The 26,163-nt window shown below is 42.4% G+C and overlaps 1 protein-coding gene across 4 annotated transcripts in view; it reads left to right on the top strand.

Moving 5' to 3' along the window:
* Positions 1–26,163, top strand: part of mlphb (melanophilin b) — a 94,366-nt gene extending 68,203 nt beyond the window's left edge. For all 4 annotated transcript variants that reach the window (XM_053877277.1, XM_053877278.1, XM_053877279.1 and 1 more), the window contains 15 exons: positions 2,417–2,565; positions 4,241–4,414; positions 11,428–11,649; positions 12,743–12,882; positions 18,481–18,522; positions 19,047–19,099; positions 19,775–19,867; positions 21,850–21,922; positions 22,405–22,643; positions 24,529–24,612; positions 24,859–25,134; positions 25,235–25,381; positions 25,466–25,534; positions 25,631–25,679; positions 25,745–26,163. In XM_053877277.1, the coding sequence (XP_053733252.1) occupies positions 4,290–4,414; positions 11,428–11,649; positions 12,743–12,882; positions 18,481–18,522; positions 19,047–19,099; positions 19,775–19,867; positions 21,850–21,922; positions 22,405–22,643; positions 24,529–24,612; positions 24,859–25,134; positions 25,235–25,381; positions 25,466–25,534; positions 25,631–25,679; positions 25,745–25,842 (1,710 nt within the window). In that variant the 5' untranslated portion in view covers positions 2,417–2,565; positions 4,241–4,289 and the 3' untranslated portion in view covers positions 25,843–26,163. The remainder of the gene's footprint in view (positions 1–2,416; positions 2,566–4,240; positions 4,415–11,427; positions 11,650–12,742; positions 12,883–18,480; positions 18,523–19,046; positions 19,100–19,774; positions 19,868–21,849; positions 21,923–22,404; positions 22,644–24,528; positions 24,613–24,858; positions 25,135–25,234; positions 25,382–25,465; positions 25,535–25,630; positions 25,680–25,744) is intronic.

Below are 26,163 nucleotides of genomic sequence, written 5' to 3' on the forward strand. Positions count from 1 at the left end.
TAACTGTCACGTCAGTGCAAACAGACGCCCTTTTGTGTCCTTCCACGGGAGGATGACGGCTGAGCGTCCTCACAAACAAGACAATTGGATTGCAGGACGGATCACATGGTTTATGTTGAGAGCTGGGAAGGAGAAACTGCTGAGTGTTAGAGACTCAACATTTATAAGAAGTGAATTGCTCTCACCGGGCTCCAGGACTTCAGAGCCGGATTTCAAAGGAGGCTAAAGTTGATGACGGCAAATTAAATGAGGAGGGGTTAGGGGGGGTTGCCAGATGTGGAAACCTCAGTCAGCAGTTCTAGACAATAAAAACATTGTTTGGAATCAGGGCAGGATGCAACTGAAGTTCATTTCCAAATCAAAATCTGTGGAGGAGTTCGCCGTGTGCTTTGTTGGTTCGGAGCAACAGACGTTGACAAAACTGTGAATGGTATCCACCAGGGAGTTTCCAAAATGTCTGGAAACATTCTCTTTATTTGTGGTGTTGGCCACAAGGGCTCACTAGAAGTTGCAGACTAGTTTTCTCTCACATGAGTCACAGTCAGAGTCGTCATATGGTGAGACAACAATGGCAAATTTGGTTAAGGCAACTGGAGAAAGTGCAATCCATGGGAGATGTTGTTGTTGCCATACGAGCTCACTGTTGGAGGAGGCAACACCCCGGTCTGGTCACTGGTCCAATAAAGGGCCCACACAGACATCCATGCACACACACTCATGCCTACGGACAATTTAGTCATCAATCATCATCTCTGTGGGAGGAAACCAGAGTGTGTGCAGGGATCCAAGCACAGGGATAAAAGAGAACCCAGGAGGAAGCTGAATCAATCCAATGTCCTTCGAGCTGTGAGGTTACAGCACGAACCACTAACCAGAAACAAAGTGCGAATGTTAAATGCTGCAAGCAGATTCCTCAAGACACTGTCTGTTGTTTTACTGCCGTCGCCTACATCACAGGCGGTTTGGATTTAATTTGCATTTGGTTTCTTTTACAACATAAAAATTCACGACTGGAAGAAGAAATAGTTCATATCCTGCCGAGATTTTGTTCCAAATCCATCCATTCATTATTGAAGCCCATAAAGCTGCCTCTGAACGTCTTGTACAATTCAAATTGAATAAGATATTGAGGAAAGTAGAAATCACAAGTGGACAAATTATAGTTATTATTCATTGCATTCCGTTTGAACCTGGATTGTTTCATCGTGGTAGTCGACAACATGCGTCATGGAGCAGTTGGGGAGTCGGGAGATAAGAGGAGTTCTTATTGATATTTCAAAATGAGAGAAGCAGGAGTTTATTTTTTTCTTCTTTCATCTTGATGTTGAAGTGCACAGAGTAAACATGAACACGTTTTCATGGATGGAGGTCATAGTACTTATACAGTACTGATGCTGCACCTTATCACACTGGCAAAGTTAAACAACATTGTTTTGTGGTACTGAGATGTGTGGGGTGGTGGGATATGATATAAAATGATTCTAAATTCAGAAGCCTGTAGCATACTTGTTACAACTCACCTGTGGACATGAGCTGGATTCTATTTCTTTTTTTCATGGTGAATTGTTTAGTATTACCAGTCAGAGAAACCATCAGTGACAAAGCCTCGAAAGCCTTCAGGTACCGAAACTTGGTGCCCAATGACGGAGCAACGTTTGATTCTCCTGAGACAGTTTGGTCGGTGCCATAAAGAAAAAAAAAGTACTAGCTAGCCTACTATCATCAAAGCATTCATGAGTAAATGTTTATTTTCCCTGCAGCACATCCTGGTCGAGAACGACCCACCACGTGGCCACTCTGCTGTTGGATCAAAGCAAATGATCCAGTCCATTCTTCTGTGAATCCTCTGTATCTTTCTCTTTTTCCCATGGCAATCCATTGTCAATGACACACTCCCTTGTTTACAACAGCCATGTGCGAGATGCCGCTCTGAAACGTGTGTCGCAGGCTGTGTGGGAAATTGTTTTATTTTTACAGCATTAAAACAAAAAATATATATATCTTTTATCTTGACGTATTTGAAAACGCACCAGGGAGCCACTAGGGGTGGGCTACAGTCTAGAGCCACGGGTTGTCGACCCCTGACCTAGTGGACGGTTGACCGTCATATGGAAATCTGTAAAAGAGCTCATTGTCCAAGATGCAAGGAGGTTGTAACTTTTGGAGCGTTCGCTAAATCAATGTTTTGAGCGTCGCTGTATCCCGTCTCATGTTTTGTTTTCACTTTGGGACCCTGCACTCCACTCTTGACCACCCGCATGTGAAATCCAGCACATGTGATTTGAAGCTGAACTTACTGCGAACCTCATGACCACTGCAGACCTGGACTCTGTCCAGCTCCTAATATCTGACACCAGAGAGGGAAATTTCACGTTTATTGTCTTGTTTTTGTCACCGCTTGGATTGTTTACATCAGGGAGTCAAGTGCCGGAGAAGGAGAGGGGTCAGTTGCTGCTGCGTCTAACTTGTTAACTGGACATGTGACCGGGGCTTCTGGCTGCTGGTTAGTGTCAGTCCACGTCTCTCCAGACAAATCGCTCTCCTCCAGCCGAAGAGTTCAACAAGGTACGGCTCCATCTGTTACAAATGCATGTGTGATGCTTGCTGTCTTTCTGATCATATTTCATTCTAGAATGTAACATTCTCACTCTGTTATTATTTGTATGTTTCCCATGTACATGCATGATCCACCAATATGTTTACAATGTGTGTTATTTTATATTTCATATCTAATTTAGTCAAGAACAGATGCAATGGATAGAAATACATACGTGAATTGAAATATTGATATTCATAACTAACCAAACAGCTGAAGCAAAGAATGCATTCAGAAATAAACTAGTAAATTAAAATGACATTTGGAATGGATTGTGAAAGAATGAAAATTTTAAAATAGCCAAAATAGAATACACTGAAACATAAAGTCAAACAAGTTGTGTTATGTCATTATTAAATTATGAATTCAACATTTTCTTTTACATCATATAAATAAGGCCAAATAAAACCAATTATTGTGTTTGTTTATGTAACATATATATATGTTACATTTTCAATAAATACAATAATAACTGGATATAAATAATGAGTATATTAAGTTAAAAGAAAAAAAAGGGTCATATTTAATACAACAGACGAAAGAGATGTGAGCAAATGTGGTGGTTATTAACTTCTGAGTTGGTCTCGTGTACTTATTTTCACCACTTAAGGTCTTTCCTGAGTCACTGCAAAACAAGATAATGATGTTAGGTCCTGCAGCATTCCATCACTTCTCACTGACCGTGTCTCTGTGTGTGTGTGTGTGTGTGTGTGTGTGTGTGTGTGTGTGTGTGCAATCATCCGTTCACTTCATAATCCAGCTCACTGTTAAAAAAAAATGTGAGCATGTGAGATTTTTTTGGCTGAAAAGTCCGCAGTGTGGAGTCGGAATCTCACAGGGTTCGATCTCTAACCAGAGATGTTCTGACTCTGCCTCTTGAAGACTCTGACCTGACCTGACCTGATCATAATTGCAGCTCAGTGTGTTTTGCAGATTTGTTTTGACATTTTCAAAGTAAAAAAAAAATAATAATAAATCTACCCGCAAACAGAGTATTTGACTTTGTAAAATACAGTCTGAAGTGCACCACTGGATACATATTATTTGTCCTTACCATTGTTTAAATTGTAAAATTATGAAAATGTATTACAAAAAAATTAAATTGCTTTTAACGTGAATTAAACATTTCATAAAATCACATTTTCAAATATTGAAAATTCATTTAAGAAATAATCTCTCTCTCTCTTTCTCTCTCTCTCTCTCTCTCTCTCTCTCTCTATATATATATATATATATATATATATATATATATATATATATCTCCAAATCATGCAGAACAAATGACCACACTCTTACATTTGGTTTTCTACTTTGACTTTGATTTATTTGCAACTGGACAAGACCATCAAAGGACGACATGTGACCGAGGCCACGTAAAATTTTGGATTTTGGTCATGTAACACTTTTCAATGCTTCATGTTGTGTAACATAGGCAGACATACCAGTGAGTCTTTGTGTGATGATGAGGTCTCCCCCTTAGAGTTCAAAGTTCAGTTAAACCTCACAGAGAAGACTTCCTATCTGAGCATGAAAATCAATTCCCCTCCAAGTCACACATCGGCACAGTGACTTCTCTCCACAGCAGAATCGATTCTCAGCAAAACAAGTGTGGCGACTCTCGTGACCTGGTGTCTGTGACCACAGGTTCGTCCAGACTTGCTGCTCGCTTCTCCCGTCTTGTCTTTCATCGATCATGCCTGGAGCCACACCAGGGCCGAAGCTGGATCTGTCCAAGTTGACGGACGACGAGGCCAAACATGTGTGGGAGGTGGTTCAGCGAGACTTTGACTTGAGGAAGAAGGAAGAGGACAGACTTGGGTGAGAAACAAATTAACCTTACGCCAGTAAAACCTCATTCTCGCAGCAATCCTTGCACCTTTTTGGATCCAAACTTAGTGAAGGTTTTATCAATGTCTATGGTTTCTTAAGTCCACGTTCAGTCCATTTGCAATGGTTCATGCTCCATCTTTCACGATTAGAGAATGAGCCTTGTTGCTTCAGAGTTTCAAAAAGTCGTCATTCTTACTTAAACTAACTGAGGAATAAATAAACAAGCAAGCTAAAGGAAATCATCATCATCATCATCCATCTGTGTTGTTTCGGCAAATACCGTAGACAGCACGATCCATCGATGTAAGACGGCGGTGATTGGAGTTAGGATTAAGCCACAGGATGGTGGTCGCTTCATGTCACTTGGTACATGTCCAACACATCCTCACTCCCATGGTGTGTATATCAACGCTGGGAAAGTGGGGTTTTGCGTCCCATGCTGACGCCGAAGGCACCCTTCAGCAATTGGTGGGGTAATGTCTATTGCCATTTTCCTCCACCGTGACTGTAACGCCCAGCTGTTTGACAGGCTTTGAGTAGCACGTTGCCAAGTATGGTACTATAAGTAACGTCCAATACAGGACAGCGGATATGTCGTGCAATTTTGTGTTCAATTGAAAACCTCATGAGTCAACATGCAACGCTGAAGGCGTCAGTATAGGACGCAAAAGTCCATTGTCAGTATATTACACCATGGGAGTGAGGATGGGTTGACATGTCACTTGCGCTTCACTCACTTTAACACTCACTAACAAGTACCCATGGTCACATGAGGCGCTATATACTGTCCACCAAGTTGCAACTTTAACAAAGCAGCGATGAGAGTCAATATGGCGCAAAAGGTCCACTTGACAAACATCAGTATGTGACACCCGAGGAGAGACAACATGTGGAAGCCCTCGTGGTCATTTCAGTGAAGACGTCTAAGTTTGAAAAGACACGTTTTTCTCTCAACCTTTGATGTTTATTCCGCTCTCATTACAGTGGGAGTGAATGACTTGCTTGATTTGTTATTTATTTTACAAAGCACTCTGTGGAGTCACAATACTAATTTGTGTTTTTATCACTACATTTGTGAAAGACAAAGTGTTGACAAGCTGCAGTGAGTCTACAGTTGGATCCGGTCCTTGAATCATTTGTTTGGTTCAGAGACCTGTTTCGCTGGCCAACAGATGATTCAGTCATTTGCTCAATAACTCGCTGCCTTACTGCTCACATGTCCCTCAGCTACAGCCACTGATGTAGAGATCAACCAGCGGAAGGAGGCTCACAAAGGGGGGCTGGGGAGATTTCCGCTGCCCTTTGGCAAGGCGCGTCAGCTCCTCAAGGGTTGTTAAGGAAAATCCTCCAGGAGGCCATAAACCATGATTTATGTCCGATGTGTTTGTATGATGAACTTAGAGTTGGGACGGCATTTAGTGTAAATACAGGTTTTTTTTAATGTGTTAAATGAAGGTCATGATCGTGACTAGGATGATGAGGTTTATTCCTCGTTCAAAGCTCATGAGAAGCGCTGAGACGGATTTGTGCTGTTGAGCTTTTGCAAAACACATTTGTCTTTTGAATTGAAGGACACTGTGGACGGGTTCAGATCTGGTGGATGGTTTAGCACGGCTGCATTTGCCAACATTTTTTTTTTTTTTTACTTTGTGAGGTCGAGACCGATGTCAGTGCGGATGCTAGTCCACCAGTTGGTGATCAAGAAAATAATCCTTCAGCTAGACGGTCCTCTCAATGAGGAAACAGCAACTCAACAACATACCCTCCTAATGTTGAGAGCATAAATCCACAAGAGTGAGTGCAGTCAAGAAGAGTTGTGTGTCGACCGTCACTCTTTTCTGTCTGCGAACCACAGCACTTGTCTTGATAAGGACAGCACTCAGCAACTCAGTCTTGTCTGGATTTAGTTTAGAAAAATGTTGAAGAGCTTCGCTCATATTGGTGTGGTCGAATGCTTGTTAACTGTGAGTGAAGATAGGAATGGAGTTTCAGTGCCTTGGTTCTCCCCATTTGGAATTTAAAAAAAAAAAATAGAAGGGTGTTTTTGCATCTTAATCTGTGGGCAGATTGAGATTCTGAGCACACAAGAGGAATTTTCATTCTTTTGGAAAGAAAAAAAAAGTCAATTTAACAATCAGAAACCTACTTTCCTCCTTGGTACATTTCACTACACGAATTGTGCTGTGCATAATGTCTTGTTGGCTTTTTCCTGTCATGATTTGTTCAGGTGAACAGACCAAAGTGGTAAATTGCAGCTGGCTCATAGAGGATTCAAACAGACAAGGTTACATTGAACAATTTTAATAAACAAACAAGCAAATAACAGGGCACAGACAGGAAACAAGAAACTAAAGACGTCGCCACCAAAACGCGGAGCAAGGGAAACGCTCAAGGTTGGGGAAAAACCAGAAACAGGAAAGAGGTGAATTACTATCAAGCCAATTCACAGGGACAACCAAAACCGCACTCGGATAAACACGAGGCCCAAACAATGAAAAACGCTCGGTGATGGAAAGCTCAAACACACACGCAAGGAAGAAAAAGCCAACAAGACAACAAAATGCGAGTAAAAAACTCTCACACAAAGCAACAACGCTGTTATAAAGAGATAGAAAATGAACTTGAAGAAAACTGAGGAAGAAGAAGAAAAGGCACGCACAAATCGAAAGTTTGCTAAGAACGTTTAAGAACTAGATCTCAAGGGGAACTTTACCAGAGGACGCGGAGCAGCCACCTGGCAGCACAGACTGGAACCCAGGTGTAGAAATCAGTGGAGTCTGATCAGCGGAATGGGATCCAGCTGCGCTGCTGTGAAGCTGAAGAAAGAGAAGGAAATGACACAGGAAATAACAAGAGAAACGAAACATGGCATTTCTGCTAGCTCAACTTGCGAGAAAACGATCAAACACATCATACTGGACCACATACCGGTTGTTTTGGTTTGCCGGCTGACTTCAATAGTTTGCTTTATTTTCTTTAGCGTTTGGGTGAAATCTGTGCCACGCCATTAGTGGTGAAGTATGCCGCCAATGCTACTTTATGTTCCATTATAGACCTTTCCCTCACAGAATACACAAGCGCTAACAAAAAACTGGTTCAGATCAGAGAGAGAAACTGGAGGGGTTGAACATACTGATCCACTTGTATGCATTTTTGGCACACATGTCGAGCGGGTCTGAAAAGAAAACCCGGGCGCCTTCTTGGAGTGCAGCATAGACGCGCATAAAACGTCATTTAGTGAGCTTGTAAGAAATTTTGTGTGGGGCAGTAAAAGTTTTCCCCTTACGCAAAATGTCTTTCTACATACTCAAATCAAACTGCTGCTGAGGATTGTGACACAAACACCAGATTAAGAGACCGGCAAAGCTAGAGGAACGCTATAAATGATGGTCCTGAGTTGCTGTTTTCAAAGGAGGTGGCACTGATGTTGTTAAAGCTCCTTGAAAGCCTTTCGATTCTTATTCTCTCTGTGGTCATATCTTATATTAACGTCTTTCTTTAGAGGTTTGCAGCAGAGTTCCACATACCGACGAGGCCCCACAGGCTTTATTTTGTCCATATGTGTGCCAGATTTTGTTGCAATAATAGCTTCTTCAAAGGGGAAATGAGGAGCTTGGACTGAGGCCGCTCGCTTATCCAGACCTTTGAACATGATGTCACTGTAGGATGGCTTTGTTTGGATATTTGGAACTTATCCCTTGAAGTGAGTGAAAGAAGAACTTTCCTATGGGTCATGTCTGGACTATTGAACGTGAACATGACAGCTGCTTTAACTGACATGCAACCAAACCCCAAACTTGTTTTGCAGCTTATATAGAGTTAATCTGAGCTAGTTTCTCAGTCACAGCCCCATCGTCATGACGATCTTCTGGTCATAATGTTTCTGTTCAATGAGCAAAGACCCAATTGGTCTGTAGCCGAGAATATTGAAACAATCTCGACAAGTGTTCTTTAAGGACCAAAATTACAATCAGGGTTAGTCAAGAGAACACTGTCATTGGCAGCCGTCGAAGACCTTGAAGTCATTTGTTGTCATGGCTGCCATTATCGCTCACAGCTGGAAATACACAACTTTCAAACAACAATCCCACATCTGCCTTTTATTCTGAAACTCTTTGTTCCACTTCCCCACCCTGACCCCGCGTGATGTTTCTCACAATAAAAAAAACAGATTTCTTCTCTAAATACGGCTCAGCTGGGACGTTCTGAGCGACGACAGATGGGATTCAGGTTATTCTGGGATGTAGTGAGATCAATCGGTCACATGGTTTCGCACAGTCCTTGCATAAGAGTTGTGTTCTCAGCAGATTGTGATCAGATCGTGATGATGTTATACCTGATCAGGACAATGATTCACTTGGGTGAATCGCTGTCAGCGCTGCCAACTTTGTTCAAAGTTGAAAAAATAAAATAAAACAGTGAAAATACTCTCCAAATGGATCAATTCTGTTTCTCTTTCTTCTCACGAAGTGTTTAGCAAAAGTGGCTGACTTTACAGAAACAAAAGATCTCTGCAGCAAATGTGTTGGACGGAAACCACCTGATGTTCCAGTGTGCTGTTCAAAGACCAAAGTGTTTTGGCACCGAGGTCCTCTTAGAGATACTCGCAACCCTGAGGCCTGCACCTGATCTGGTCTGGCCCACCCGGAACCCACATCCCAGTGGCTTGAGTTGAGGTAGACCTTTGTTTCACGACACAACTGATGACACGTCATGATGCAGGGTCCTGATGTTCAGAGCCCAGTAGGTGGCACTGTGGGTTGAAAAACAATGCAAACTTTCTTTAAGACATTATAAAACGGAGATGATAAATGGGGGCCCTGGTTCATGATGCTTAGCCCATCACTAGCTCCAGTTCTTATTAACTTGTGCTTGAGTTGTACTTACTTACTTTAGTCGTCGTACTGTTTACGTGGTCCCTTCATAGTTCTTCTCCACCGTGACAACTTTTTCGATACCTGAGTTGACGATTATTACAAGTCTGGGCTGCAGCATTACAGACAGGGACAGGCTGGAGAAGAGAGCCAGCTCAGTCCTGGACTTCTCTCTAGACTCGGTGCAGGAGCCTGGAGACAGGAGGACTGTGGCCGAGCTCATATCCATGATGACCAACCTGTCTCACCCCCTCTACAGGACACACTGACAGCACTGGGCAGCGCCTTCAGTGTCCGGCTGATCCACTATCTTGCACGTTTCAATGTTCCTTTCTGTCCACTTAGACTTAGACAGACTTTCTTTATTGTCATTGCACAAAAACATATCATATATTCAGGTTATTCTGGGATGAAGTGAGATCAATCGGTCACATGGTTTCGCACAGTCCTTGCATAAGAGTTCTCAGCTTATCTTTACTATATTTTATTTATTTTGTTGATATTTGTTCATATCTTATGGGTACTTATTTATTAGTTATGATTATTATTTATTAGTCTTGTGTTGTTTGATATCTTGTGACTTCACTTTTTTTTGCCAATGCTTTGTGGACGTCTTTGGTGTTTGTTGTGTATCTTTAATATCTTTGATCATATCATATATCATATATCATATATCATATCATATCTTCTTTTTCTTTCGGCTTCTCCCTTCAGTGGTGGCCACAGTGGATCATCTTCTTCCATCTCACCCTGTCCTCTGCTTCCTCTTCTCTCCTACAAACCTACAAATCTCATGTCCTCCTTCACCACCTCCATAACTCTCCTCTTTGTCCTTCCTCTCCACCTTCTGCCTGGCAGTTCCAACCTCAACACCTTCCTACCAATGTACTGGCTCTCTCTCTCCTCTGTAGATGTCCATACCATCTCCATCTAGCCTCTCTGACTTTGTCTCCTAAACACCTGACACGTGCTGTCCCTCTGATCTACTGCTTCCTGATCCTATCCATCCTGCTCTCACTCCCAGAGAGAAGCTCAGCATCTTCATCTCTGCTACCTCCAGCTCTGCCTCCTGTCTTTTCCTCAGTGCCACTGTTTCCAAACCATGCAACATTGCTGGCCTCACTACCCTTTTGTATGCATAATATAATACAATAAATTATAATATAATATAATGCATTATAATATAATATCTTCTTCTTTTCGAGGTCAAATCAAATTCCTATTGCTTAAGAGTGTTTACACACAAGGACCAATGGGACCATCTGGGGCCTTCAAACTGTAATTTGAAGGAGCACAATAGGAGGCTACAGGGCCCAGGTACCTTCGGTAACTGTCATGGCTGTCTTCTCTCAATAAACTTGGCAGTTCAAGCTGAATGTCAAAAGGCTTCTGAAGACCTTTGGTTGCCTCCGAGAGGTCGGTGGGTCCCTCCTGCCTTTTTTGTTCAACCTGTCAGCAGCGTCTCTGACCACGCTCCTCTGTAAAGGCCAACTGTTGGGCGCGCCATGCTTCAAGCGGTCAGAGATAATTAGATCCACTTTAAGGTCACTTTGTTTCCTCTCTGTTTCCTGCCTGGCCTGTGGTTTGGTCCTCTGCAGGCGGAGTTTTATGACCTTTTGAAGTTCTTCTCAGTTCGTGTTGATGGACTGACCTCTTCTCTTGAAGCTAGTTTTCGTCTTGCTTTGAGTCCTTGCAAATGGGTTGTGTGCGCACTAAGGCCCACTTTGAATATGAAGTTGAACACCGCACTCCGTTCCTGACAAATAAACATAAAATTCTGTGATAATAAAGCATGATGTGCCCCGCTGCTGGCCCCAATAGAGTCTGGAATGACTCTCCCTCTAACAAGACGCGACGTCCATCGTAACAAAGCTACCAAAATCTCCCCTTTTGTCCATCAATAAAAGCCAAAGTAAACCTCCGGTCGTTTTCTCAGTTGTCAGAACATAAACTGCAGTGAAGCAGTTTAGAAAACTACGTCAGATTCACAAACAAAGCGCTTGCTCATGTTTGAGATGAGCGACGTGATATGGCTTGTGAAATGGTTTGTTTATCTCGATACTGGAAAGAAGCTGTTGGTCATGTTCCGTGGTGAAGGTAAATCAAACCCTGTTTCCCTTTTTGCAGAGAGCTGAAGACCAGGATCGAGAAGGAGGACACCAAGAGGGAGCTGCTGGGGAACCAGAGCAGCCTGAGCGAGACGCACTGCATCCGCTGCCTTCAGCCTTTCAAGTTCCTGCTCAGCAGCAAGCGGCAGTGTCTGGACTGTCAGCTGCTGGTCTGCAAGTCCTGCACTCGCTACAACAAGAAGGAGCAGGGATGGGTGTGCGACCCCTGCCACATGGCCAGGTACATTCTGCCATGCGTCCATGTAACATCCAAGAAATTTTCATTGTCTCGTTCTCATCTTCAACTCATCCAGCCACACACCTATGTAGTCGTCCATCCATCCATCCATCCATCCATCCATCTACTGGCCCACTCATCTATGCACCGCACCGATCTATTCATCCATTCATCCAACCATCCTCACATCCATGCAGCATCCGTCCATCAAGCCATCCTCCCATCCATCCATCTACCCAGTTATCCATCCATTTACCCCACCCACCAGGCCGTCCATCCATCCATCTAACCATCCATCATTCATTCCATCATCCATCTATGCACTTATCCATCCATTTACACCATCCACCCATCCATCCATCCATCTATCAACCCACTTATCCATCCATCCACCCCCACATCTACTCATCCATCCATCCACACACCCATGTAGTTAACCATCAAAGCATCCACACATGAATCTTTTCTTCCAAAAATCCATTAATACATCCATCTACAGTACCGATCTTGTGATCAGTCTCTTGATATTCAATTCTTGAATCCTGCTTATTTGAAATGCTCATAAGAAATGTCAAATATACTTGACGTTACTTGTATTAATTGCACTAATGTTTCTTAAAACAATAAAATGGACAATTTACAGTGTTTATAGTACAAACGGGGAGTGAATCCTGACGCTGATGACCCACTAAGGAGTGTGGAACTTCCAGTAATGCTTCACACATGTTCTGGCCAGAGGTTTCAACCATGCGTTAGAGGGTTCCCAGAGAATTTTATTCAGACACTGCACTTCACTCATCATCCTGACCACAACGTCAGGCTGCTTGTCAAGTCCTTTTTTGACAGCTGACACCTCAATACCGCCGATGGTCTGACATAAAATTCAACCGGGCGTCATCTTCATGCTCAGAATGTAATTATAGAACTATTACTGGCACGAGCACAGCGGCCCGAAAAGACCTTTCCTTGAGTCTAAAAGAGTCTGGAATAAATCACACTGAGAATTTGTGCATGTATTACACGAGCAGCTGGCAGCAATGTTCTTCATGACTATACGTCAGGTTCTGTTATAACTGTGTTCTGATTCCCCTGACAGGGTTCTGAAGATCGGTACTTTGGAGTGGTACCACGCAAATGTCCGGTCTCGATTCAAGCGCTTCGGCAGCGCCAAGGTGATGCGCTCGCTCTTCAAAAGACTTAGTGGTGGAAGCAGCTGCTCCCAGGATGACCTTGTCGGTGAGTTACTACGAAGGAATGAAGACAGGCTTCAGTTTCGTCTAGTTTTGCTTTTGTACTTGACTGCATGAGGTGTGGGTGGGATGTGATTCGAACTTCAGCGGGCGTGTGACGTGATGAGCCAACAATCCAACCCTGAAAGCTGCTTCAGCTGAGCAAGTCAGATAGACAGAGGAGCTTTTCATTCACGGGTCTGATGGTTAAACAATGGACATGTATCATGGCTGTCTAGATCATACCCAGTTGCTGAATTGTTGAGGACTGACAGAAGGCTCAGAAGAGTGAGAGTAGTTTTAACAAGGTTTATCAACAATTACACGAGAACCCAAAACTCAAAAGCTGAGTTACAAACGTGATACAAAGACCTCACACAATCAAATGGCGAGAAGCGAGAAACAGAAAGTTGAGCAAGGACAACAAACTCAGGAGGCAGTAGAAAGAAGATTAATCACGCACGGAATTTGGAATATATACAGGAGTACGAGAGAGCGGAAGATCGAGAGAGAGTTTACCGTGAGGACGGGAAGCAACCATCTGGCAGCGCAGACTGGAACCCAGGTGTAGAAATCAGCGGAGTCTGATCCGCAGAATGGGGTCCAGTTGCGCTGCTGTGAAGCTGAAGAAAGAGATGGAAAAGGAAACAACACTGGAAACAAAACATGACAACATGAAAACTAAAAGTATTCATTCTTATCCATTTAAATAGTTTATATTTATATTCATGTTTACATTTTATGGATGTATAATAGTCAATTGCTGAACAAATTGCAAATCAACTTAGTTCTACTTTCCTCTGATCTATACTTACACTTTGATTTAATAACCACCACCACACCATTTGCAGCTAAACTCTGAGCCTGTCATGATGTCCACTACACAGAGGGATTACAGAGTAAATGTATTGGATCTTATATATAAAATTTAATTTGTTCTGCAGATGATGAAGTTGCATAATTCAGCTCATGTTTGACTCCCATGTTGTAGAAATACTATGCCACTAGTGTCACAAGCTGCTTGGTAGTGAAAAAACTGAAAATTGATTTCTGAATTCTGTAGCATTATTATTTCAGCTGCCACGAGTTTTCCATCCTCTTTATGAAGCTTCTCTTCATGTGACCTCGCATGACTCACATCCTCCACACAAATGGTTGTTTTAGCAGAAGAAGTCGCAACTTTTCAATCATTTTGTTGTTGCTGCCATGTCATGCTGAGAAGAATGCTGTGGCCAAAGCACTTTCCCATTGAGATCATGAGTGGCATAGACTAATGCATTAAACCATAACTCAAGATGGTAAAGTGGGTGGTTAAAGACAGCAGTTTAGTTTAGCTGCCGCCATGAGGTGGCAGGTGTGACTCCTGCTTTTCGTTTCTTTAGGAATTGGTGCCAACGCTGAAAAAAATATTACATTCCATACATAACTTTTTTCACTTTTATCTGTGCAAATGCTATCACAACACACTGATGATAAATAAGGTTTATATAAATACAGTATTGTTTTTCTATTTTGTTGATATCATTGAAGTGGACTTCACTATTGATAAAGTCATGTGAACTGTGACAAAATATCTAATACAAACAAAGACAAAAGAAAGAGAAGATCCAAAGTCTTCACTTGTGAGGTGGAAAACTCATAAAAAATAAAAAATAATGGGCTTGTGAGACTTCATGAAACAGTGTCCACATTTTCAAAATTCACTTAGTGGAACTTTCGGTTTAAAATGATGTTAAGTTTCATTGAAATAGCTGTTCAAAGCCAAAGGGTTTAGAGCAAAGAGTGACATCTAGTGGGTTCTGACAATGAGGACATTGTTTCATGAAGCCTCATAACCTCATCACTACTCATGGTTCAGTAGAACTGAGATAATTGATGGTTCATCATTTATATTCAGCGTTGACAGATTCATACTCACCCCATCACAGTTGTTTCTGTTCACTCTATGTAAGTAAGCATGCAAGTCATGAAGTGAAAGTACTTAAGAGCATTGAAGTTCTGACACCAGTGATATTGGAAAGGTTCTCAGGTCAGAGGGAGTTGATGAATGTGATTGATAAAGCTATTCTTCTCTCTATTCTTCAAATTTAACTCACGTTTTCGTAGTTTCCCCTCCTCTTATGTCATCCCTTTAAATAATATTCTTGTCTTTTGTATAATAGTGTCCAGCAGGTTTGTCTCCAGCTCAGGTTTGTGTGGTTATGTGCGTGACTCGTCCATGTCCATCACTACACTAAACTATAAACACATGGCTTTTGTTTCTTATTAGGGTTGTTGGGTTATTTTTGTTGACGTTGGTTGGGAAATACGAATGAAACCAATTGATTTGTCATTTGCTGTTAAAGCTTTGTCGTAAAATAGTTATTGAGGGATTAGAAGAAGATGTGAACACACTGCAGAGATCTTGTTAGTTGCAGTCGGCCCAGACTTTCCTCTCCTCCTGGAGCCTCCTCCATCACAAGGCCTGAACCTGGGCGTCTTCCCTGTTGGCCATGGCCAAACCACCCCCTCTGCCAAGCTTCTCACCTTTATTACTGAGGAAAGTGAAGTCACCCTGAGGGAAGTCATTTGGGTCAGTGTACTTTTTTTTTCCTTTAAAAGTGGAGATATGACCTAAATTGGATCATCATCCAAGAAATTAAAAATATTTTATATTTGTTAAGGTGCATGAATAGCTTTATTATAAGTCTATCTGTGTTTTTTTTGCACTATAAATATACTTATCATGGCAATAGATAATGGTAAAACACATGCATTACCAAGTCATCTCGGATGCAATTGTAATTTTCTGTTATTTATTTATTTTATTATGCCTTTTATTTTTTTTCTAATTTGCTTAATGGATATAACTAGGCATATACTATATAGTGCATAAATAAATCTGTAATGCAACTCAGTAGATTTTCAGTAGATTTCGACGTGGATGCTTCAGCGCCCTCTCGATTCTCCCCACTGGCCATGCCGCAGAATCTCCTGAAAGTTCTGCCGCCCTCTTATTTCCCAGCAAGCCTCTTCATTCTTGTGACTCTGAGTCACACGGACAAAGTTTCCGATGGTAGCGGGCGGCCAAATCTGTCAGAACTCATCAATGTCCATTTGGTCTTTCCTGTTTTCCCCCATTCAGACTCCTCACAGCTGCCGTCATGCCTGGAGACAGTCCTGATCGGGCCTGGTGTTGATGTCAGGGTGTGTATGGAGGGGAGGGACTTGAGGTTTCATCAAAACCAAAATGAAGATCTTGCTCTTAAATATACTTTTTTTTTCCTGTTTTCAAAGGCTGCTCATGGAAAAACAGCGTTCGATCTTTCGAGTCAGTGTAGAACAATTATTTTAATGATATGAATAGCAGCTTTGGCTTGCTGACATTCGGGTCACATCTTACGACAATGATGTTATCTTGACAGTCAGTGGGGTCGTGTGTATCCTGTGTATCTTTCGTGTGGCCTCCCAAAAAACTTGTGGTGTGCTGTCATCTGTCCGAAGCAAAAGCAGTTCATGGCAATGAGTGACAATGGACATTGGCATATCAACATTTTGAGCTCTGTTCAAGCTATGTTATCGACGTGTGGGGAATCCTACAACTGTGACTTTGACACACACCAAGCCTGGAAGGCATTTATGCAACTAACTAGTTCTGCTGCAGCTAGTGATGGGCTGATGAGGCGTCATGAAACAGTGTCCTCCTTTTTAAAGCCCACTAGATGGCACTGTCTGCTCTAAACTCTTTAAGTTTTGAACAACCGTTACAGTGAAACCTCACGTCATTTTTGAGCCAAGGATCACCACCTACTGAGCTCTGTTGCATGAAGCCTCACCAGCCCATCACTACCCCGAAATTTAAAAATCTTAAAATACAGCTCTACCCAATTCACTGAAAACATATTTGTGGCGTGTTTTACCTAAAATTGTAATATTTATAATATAAGAAGGACTGAAAATATGAATCATCATCATTATAGGTGCAGTTAGAGGTGGCTCAGTGGCAGGGTAAAATGGCCAGTAGGCCTTGGAGTGTAGTGTGAAAGCCCCCTAATTTTGACCCAAATGTGAATCCAGTGTTTAAGAGTAGTTCATTTTTTGTTGCTTCGGTATCCTTTTTTTTTGTAATTTAAGACTGCCATTAAATGTTTGCCAAGTTAAACCTGCTATGTTTTGAACTGCTGCAGTAAATATATCCTGTCATCAGACAAAAACACCAGCTGAAACTAGCTTACTTGTGTCCTTCATCTGCTCCACTTGTGATAGCGCACGTGAAACACGCCGCTATTATGTTTAATTGTTAAATCCTGAAAGCTTAGTATAGTCAGGCAGATCCTACATGAAGCCAGTTTTTGCTGATTTTCACTTCTTCACTGGTGATCAACTGGAGCAGCCCGGAGGCCTCCTCCCGCGGCGACTGAAACAGGGAGTGAATGATCAAATCCAGCAGCTTTCCGAGTGAGGTCACGGTGTTTGAGGTCTGGAGGAACAGCTGGAATCCTGACGCTTCCTCGGCCTGAAGGCTTTCAGATGCGAACTGAGAAACTAGACGTGTAGACCTCGTGATGAGAACCTTAAATATGTGAAGGGAAAAAAGAGCTAGACGCGAGTGAGAACAGCGAGAAGTCTGATGGTGTTATGAAACTGAGCTGAAAACAGATGACTCGACTTTGAAACGGTTCTGAGACTTGCATACCGGCTTTCATGTGACCACATGGGTTTGATTCCACTGGCAGGACTCTGAGCTATTGTTACTGTACGAGCTCTGCCGAGGTCTACTGGGACACCAAAGCTCGGAGGGTACTGAGGCAATTTAACATGATCATGTGCTTCAGCTTCGTCCAAGACCCACTGCGATACACACTCCTATGCTCATGCACACACTCGGGATCCTTCCCAACATGTTTCCAGATTCCAACTTCAGCAGCTCCTCTCACTGTTGGTGAGCCCCGATAAACAGACCACAGATGGTCTCAAAAGCTTGTGTCTCACTGGGTTGTATTTATTCACAATGAACAGTTTTTGCAAGGGATAATCTAATTTCCTGATGATAGTTCCATCAGAGAAACTGACCAAATCGCCATGGGTGGCTGGATTTTTTTACACTCTGAGGTTACTTTGTGTGAGAGAACTGTGTGAATTGGCTGATAAAACGATGACAAAAAGGCTCATCACTATTACATGTTGCTACCCTTTGTGTATAGTGATGTGTAGACGAGGTATCATGAAACAGTGTTGCGCCGTCATCTACTGGCCTCTGAAAATGTGTTTCCTGCGTTCTGTGCAAAAATGTTTCAATTGTTGGCTCAATTTTTTTGGTTTGTTTGTTATGTTTTCTGCATCATAAAATTGTCTTCACCACAACCCACTTTTCACATGACAATATTTCGCTGAATGATGCACTGAAGCTCTGTCAACTGCCTTTGTCAATCTCTGTGGAATACTGTGTTCTGTTCCCACTGAATTTTTTGGCTATCAACAGGTTAAGTATCTGAGTGCAAGGGTACCAGGAAGTGAAGACTGTACATTGGCTTCTGTGATTACAACATTCCCATTTCCTTGATTTGAACTTTCCATGATTTTATTTCACTTACACTAACCGATATTTCTTGTTTTTCTCGATCAGAACTGCAAGAATACGACGTGCAGAGCATCGCTGAGATTCACAGTAAGCTCTTCTACTACTGTAGCCAGCAAAAATGTCATTGTTCATTGCTCTCTCGGTTAACAGAGTCTGTGTACTCTGAAGGACAGCTAAATTCTCATGAGAAATAAGTCACCGTCCACATATATATGCATAGAATTTTCTTATTTTTTGCCAATAGTATGACTATCCTCCTGTACTCAATTCAATGAAGTCAAAGGAAGGTATGTGCTTGTGAGGCTTCATGAAACAGTGTCCTTGTTTTTACAGCCCACTAGATGGCACTCTCTGCTCCAAACTCTTTGGATTTGAACAACTATTTCAATGAAACGTCACACCATTTGTAACCCGAGAGCGCCACCTACTGACCTCTGAAAATGAGGAGCCTGTTTAATGAAGCCTCACCAGCCCATCACTAGTTTCCAGGAAGAAAGATTGAGGAGCTCTGGTGTGAGATGGAATCAGTTTTGGCTCATTTTTTTGGTTCTTCAATCATTTCTCCGCATTAGTTCCACTGACGCTTTCGCTTCTCATGTTCATGTCTGCAGGCGGGTACGAGGAGAGCAGCGTGGAGGTAGCTGAGTCGCCGCGCTGTACAGGGGTGAGCAGCACTTTGTTCCTTATTGATCCCGACACGATGCATCCTAATTCTCAATTTGAGTTTTAGTTTGAGTCATATTCCAAGTTTAACGCTTTTCCCTCAAGAGTCTTTTTGCTGATCACAAATATTCCCCACCACATAAGAACCGGTAGATGTTCCACAAACACATAAACAATGGTGATTTAACAGGATAAGTTGAGTCCACAAGTCGGGATGCGCTGTCTAACAGACGTGTTCTGCTCTCTGGAATGTCTGGTTAAAGGTTAAGCAGCTGAACCTGCACCATCTGCTGAGGATTGTGGGCGAATACCAGCCTGTCGCACAAAGCAGACCTGGAAGAGAGGAGAGAAAGCTCTCACACATGAGGCTGTAATTCACCTGGAATTCATCCTGAGACTGAAATTGTTTACGTTTGTTGAGGCCTTTAAGCTGATGGCGGGAGGTTGGTCGGGCGAGTTCAGACTTGGCTTTCATGGGTATCCTTTTATGTTTTTCATAAAGAGAACATCAAAATGAGCAGGACACAATAATGCAAGTGGTGTTTCTGGGCAGATAGGTAGCACCTCATTGTGACAGTGCGCCCTCTGCTGGTGCTGCGGATGCAATGCTGATACACGCAAGCATACTCAATTGCACTTATATATTTGTTGCTTTTTTTGTTTGTTTTTTTTTAAGAAGAAAAAAATCAAAAGGCGTCTCACCGTCGACCCGTTTGACTTTGATCTGGATGGTGACTACTCCATTGGTCCGAGGGCACATCCCAGTCAGGTGAGTGCCATCACTATTGGTTTACAGTTGATAGAATGGAAACAGTGTCAGAATAAATGAAATCAAGCTGTGTGACCATGTATGGGGAAAAAAATCTGCTCTTGATATTACCACATAGGTGTTTCTACATGGAAGTACTTGAAGCTTTTTGACGTGTTGTGAATTTTGAAACCAAATTTATTGAGGAATTTGTATCAGGCCCCTAAAGCTGGTGTGGTCTTCCATGTCTAAAGTGTTACCTGCAGTCATTGCAAAAGGAGATGTTAAAGGATAAGCCTATGTGACATCACACATCGCTCCCGCCACTGAAGTGGGTACATGATTTTGACGCGTACTAAAACACCAATGATCTCTTTTTACATGAATAAAACTGTCAAGTTAATGATGTCCATGTCAAGAACACACAAAATGAGTGACATAAACAGTTGAAACGCTTTTTATTTTGATGTGAAACTATTGTTTTAGTGAGAATTGATTTTTGAAGAAAGAAAAAATGCACAATTGAGGCTCGTGTTAGTGCAAAGCAGTGGTTCACCGCCCACTCTGCCTCATAAGACAACAGACACTGCTTTTTCCTCCTCGAAGCACACACACAAGCTTTCCCTGATTTCATTGAATTGCCTCCCATCTGATTCCATTTTTGTTTTCTTTGAAAGATCCCAGACTGATGTTTATAATCTCCACTTGCTCAAAAACAATCTGAACAATGTGATCTCAGTCAGTGACAATACCAATGTGCCTGGAGGGAATTTGATTTTGAGCAAAGTTAAGGTGTCTAAAGTGCTTGCGGTCCACAGAAGATTGCTTGGTGCACCGGATTTGGCCCTCGGGCCTTGAGTTTGACCCGTGGTATTACCTGCGCCTTGATTGGTTGGCTCTGTTTCTAAATAATAGCCATCATTTCTATCTTCATTTCTGTCTTCAGAGAACAGTCTATATAGGGTGCAAATTCAGAATGAAACAGAAATTGGACTTGTGAGAGCAAAACTACAGACTGTCGATGAACTTAAAATATCCACAATATGAACAATCAAACTGAGCAATGTTAGTGAAGGACCTCGATCTCAACTAACCCTCTAACACATCGTATCTGGAGCTGACCATCATGCTAATAGGGAAGATCCACTTCTCTTCGTGTCTTCTGAGTCTGGTTCCTGTGGTTTGGAAGAACATCGTGTTATATTTATTGCGTGGTTATTTGTTGTTTGGCCACAACAGAACCGGTGTCCAGATGTTAACAAGTCCGAAAATACAGCTCAAATTCACCCTGTCAGCTTGTGAACAGGATGCTCACATTAGGGCTTGAGAGGAAGAAAGAAACCGGGACCAGCCGGACTCATGACTCATGGAATCAAACTGGCTAACCATGTCTGTCACAAATCATGCGAATTGAAAGCAACAGCTATAGAATCTTACATTAAAACTATCAGCAATTCTGAGTAGAAGTGAAGATGGGTTAGGCTCTTGATAGTATTTCATCTTTGTTTTGCTGTTTCAGTCTGTACTGAAGCGGTAAAGACAAATCGGAGGTTATACCCACAGAAATATCAAGACCACACAAAGACTGTTGGTGCCAAAGATACGGAACACAAGTGTGATGTTTTGAGTGAGTTAAGTTATCAAAACTAGTACCTGAGTTTTAGAGGACCTGCCTGATCAGAGAAAATGTATTTAGTTCCAAAACAATATGGCTTTGTATGAAGCTCTTTAATAGGTGTTGGTGGCGTTGTATTGATACCATTCCAGTGTCCAATGTGCTGCTGTGGCTCCTCATTCTAATCTAAGTGGTGACGTCTACATGAGTCCAAGCCTCTCAGGTTGTCAAATCAACAATGACCAACCGTTTTGTCGGCCCTGATTCGTACTTTGTCCAGTCCAAATCTATCAGAAAGCCAAGATCTTTAGTGTTCAGTAAAGACACGTCAGTGTTCAGAGTCAGCTGCCATGTTTCTCAGGCTGACCTGGTGTCTGTTTTTCATCAGCTGCTCGAGGAGCAACGCAAGAGCCTGAACTTCAGCACAGATGTGGGAGTTGAACTTGGACTGACTCCACAAGGTGAGGAAAGACACGAAGAAAACTGGGAACGCTGCTTCCTCTGGATCCTGCTCAATAAAAAAGCAGCTCAGGAAGTTTGTTTTCCCTCCTAAAGGAATTATGTTGCTTCATATTTAATGTGCATCACTGTCAGGACTGAAACCTGCTGCAGATGCATAAACCGTGAAGGATCGCAGGTGGCCATAATCATGACAACAAAAATATGATAGTAACCTTTGAGAGGCTGATGAGGCTTCATGAAACTTTGTCCTTATTGTCAGCGCTCAGTAGGTGGCGCTGACGGGTTAAAATGATGTGCGTTTGCACAATAATATTTGCTCAAATCTGAAGATTTTAGAGCAGAGAGTGCAATCTAGTGGGCTCTGAAAATGAGGTTTCATGAAGCCTCATCAGCCCATCACTATGAAGTTTGTTTCTGAGGCTGGTACATCATTTCGGTTTTCATGCCAGTGATGGAGGTTTTTGTTAACTGGCTGTTTTAGATGACACCACGTATTTGGAAAACCGGACGGTCGCGTCTCGGTCCATCTCGCAGCTCAGCTATTCGTCGTGTGGCAGTGGAAGTGTCAGCGGACTCAGAGGCGGCTACAGCAGCTTCATCCCGGGAACCGACGACACTGAGGAGGATGAGGACGACCTCGGACAGCTGTACCCGAGTTACCAGTCTCACTCTAGTTTCTGGAACCAGGAGAGCCGGACCTCCCCTGTGCAAACAGTGCAGGTCAGTCTTTGATTTGGAAATGCATAAAGAAGAGCCACTTATTGTGATGGGCTGGTGAGGCTTCATGAAACAGTGTCCACTTTTTTTGGAGACCTCGAGATGGCGCTGTTTGCTGTGAAATCTTGGACCTCAAACTCCAATTTTAATGAAACCACATGACTGAAGGATCATATCATATCATTGTTTACTGTTTCATGAAGCTTCACCACCCATTCACAAGCCAGAAAAGACTGTGAGGTTCTGACCATCTACCTAAAGTTGTCTTGTATTTTAGAAAGACTTGAGGAGCAGTTGAATATTTAACAAATGCAGCAGTACTGTCTCTTGGATATTATGAATAAAGCCTAGATTTACAATTGATGACATCAACCCGAGTGTCAAAACATCTTCTTGATCATGCAGATGAAAGGCATCTACTACTGTCAAATGGTACACACGCTATTAATACACAGAGGTGAAGAGCTGTATATGTATTTTGAAATATTACATTCATCTCAGATTCTCATGTGATTTGGGGAGAAGCTAGGAACAGTGTGACAAGAATTGTCCTGGACAGAGAGTTTCAGACTATTAAACAGCTGGTCATAATGTTTTGGCTGATTAGTGAGTGCTTGGATCCAACACCGAAACGTCTTGTCGGCCAAAATCCCGACAGCTCAGCATCTCTCTGTTGATAACCATAGACATCTGGTGATCGGAACCAGACCAGTCACTGATGTCACCGCAGCTGCTGGATGTGGCCACATCGACGTCTTCACAGTTCTGTTTAGCTGGCACGAATCTCTGGTTCGCTTGTGGAGATGATGCAGACAAACCTAAATGTTGCATAAATCTGAGATCAAAACTTTATTTTCAAAGGCAGGAGATTGTCCTCTTTGCGTTATCTTCTCACCTCTCGCTGAATTTGACCAGTGAAGCATCAACAGAAGAAACGAGTCATGACGTCTGTGACAAACGTCCAAATATATTTTCTTCATGATCCACCTCCTCATATTTACAAATACATGCTCAGATGTTTGTGGGATCCAAAGGACCAATGTTTTTCATGTTTCAAGTGGACAGTGAGCGATGGATTGAAGTCAGGTGACGGCATGAGTCACATTGTTTGCTATGTGTCTCAGTCAATCTGTTAGCATCTTACGGTTTGAGTGGAAGCAGAAATCATCTTCGGTACAGCGTCGCAGCTCCATTTCATTTTTCGTTTTTAAAAATCAAACATCACGCAAGAGAAGAAAAACCTTGAGGCTGTTGTAAAATTATGTGAACTTTCATTTAAATGGCTGTTGAAATCTGAATCCGAAGTTAGCGTCAACCTGCTGCAAACAGCTAAACCAGAGTCAAATCCAAACTACAGTTAGATGAACAGGGCTGCAAACAAAATGATGATAGTAACTAGTGATGGTGAGGCTTCATGAAACAGTCTTTGTTTTCAGACCTCAGTTGGTGGTGCTCTGAAATGAGGACAATGTTACATGAAGCCTCACAATGCCTGTTATCTTTCCTCCTATAGAGATCCATTTGAAATTGTTCTTTTTTTAAATGATTATTTATTTGAAGTTTGTTTTTCTTAAGTTATTCAACAGACTAAGAACAGAACAATGGCTTCATCATTATTAACATTAGTATATTTCTGAACTTCAGCTTGTTCACAGAAGATTGAATTTTTAGATCTTTATTTGTTTTTGGTGTGAGGTCGCTGATATCAGGTGACAGAGAGCATCATCCGTTCTCTTGTCCCATATGGGAACATGTAATTCAATTAGCATTGTTATCAGTCAGATTGTTTTTCGACTCTGTTTTCACTCATTTTTCTTCCCGCAATTTCCTCCAACACACACATGAAGTGCACTGCTGTCACTAACCATTCGCCTTGCCCTGTCTTCAGATCACCGAGTTGGACAGACGCATGTCGGCTATTGAGACGTTCCTGAACCGCCTGGAGCAGAAGATGAACCCCATCTACGACCAAGTCAGTCCCGTCCAACAAGTGCAGTGTCTTGAAAAATATTTTATTTTAAGAAAATAAACCGGACAAAAAGTTATATATTTAAAAAAAAAAAGTAAGTTTAAGATTATAAACTGGATCAAAAGTATGACATGTATGATACACATTATACACGATACATAAATATTTAGATAACAGAATGAATAATTCTTGACTAAAATTACAATGTTTGAATCAATTTGTCTGAAGTCCACGTCTTGGTTCTGGCAGACGAAGACTCCTCACAGCGAGTCTCCGCTTCCTCAGTGGGAGGATGTAGACCTGGAGGAGCAGCAGCTCCGGCAGAAGCTTCACCAACTGACCGACAACATCAGCGACCACAGTCTGTCCTCAGACGAAGACGAGGACGTCTTCATCAGGTCCGTCTCCTCACAGGACGTCCCCTCGGTGAGGAGCCCGGAGGGGGACGTCCATTCGGACCGGATCTTCTCCAGACCTGAATCAAGAGCCTCCATCGTGGTGTCCAGACTGGACGACTGTCAGAAGGTTGGTATTTGAACTATAAGGGGGCGCTAACCTCAATGAATCGCCTCAGCTTTTTTAAAATGTTATTCCAGAATCATAGACTGATGCATCATGTTTGCAGTCGAGCCGTTCGACTGACAGCCTGGATAAACATCTCCCCCTGGAGGAAGGAGCCAAGAATTCCTTCAGAGGCTCTACTGCTCTGCTGGTGCAGCTGGGTGACAAGATCGCACAGGCGGCTGCGGACGTCCAGAACACGCAGAGTCAGGTGACGTGCAACACAGAAGTATGACATCATATTTTAGTCATTTGAATTATTGATCCCTAAAATCAATGCACTTGTCGTCTGCAGGTTTCTCTGATTGAAAGCAGGATCGCTGCTCTGAACGCTGCCGGGATGCAAGTCGACAGAATGAGGAGGGTAATAATGATATTTCAGTTTGGTTTTTTTTAAGCTTTTGGCGAGAGAAAAGCAAGAAATGTTGACGTTCCGTCCTCTTTCTCTCATGTTCTCCAGTCGGCCACGAAGGTCCAGACCAGGAGAGTTTCTCCGAGCTTTCCCACAAGTAAGTCCTCACAGTTTAATCCTGAGCCTGGCGTCTGACCCAAAACATCTTAACCTCATCACCAGGGAACCAGTCGAACACTGACTTCTATTATGGGTCGAGGCACGAAGGAGTCCAACCCAACGACTCAGGTCCAAACCTAATCAGATTTGATGGTGGATGATCTTGTAAACAACAATTTAAGGTTGTTTATGGTCCTGTCCAGGCAGTGTAGTGACACTGGGGCATTGGAAGTTAACATCCGTGCGTGTATTATATAGAGTACTTAGAATGAGTCAGAATGGAGCTTCTGTTTATGCTTTCAATGTATTATATTCCACTAAATTTAAAAATGTAAGTGTTTCTTTTTCTTTTCGTTTTATTTATTTATTTCATTTTTGTAAGATATTCATGTCAAATATTTTTGCTCTTTAAAGTTTGCCTTTAAAGTTCGCCTTCAATGTTGTGTGTACAGGTATGTATTGAAAGAGCATATCATTTGTGT

Source organism: Synchiropus splendidus, chromosome 10 (assembly GCF_027744825.2).
Source record: "Synchiropus splendidus isolate RoL2022-P1 chromosome 10, RoL_Sspl_1.0, whole genome shotgun sequence".
NCBI classification, from domain to species: Eukaryota; Metazoa; Chordata; class Actinopteri; order Syngnathiformes; family Callionymidae; genus Synchiropus; species Synchiropus splendidus.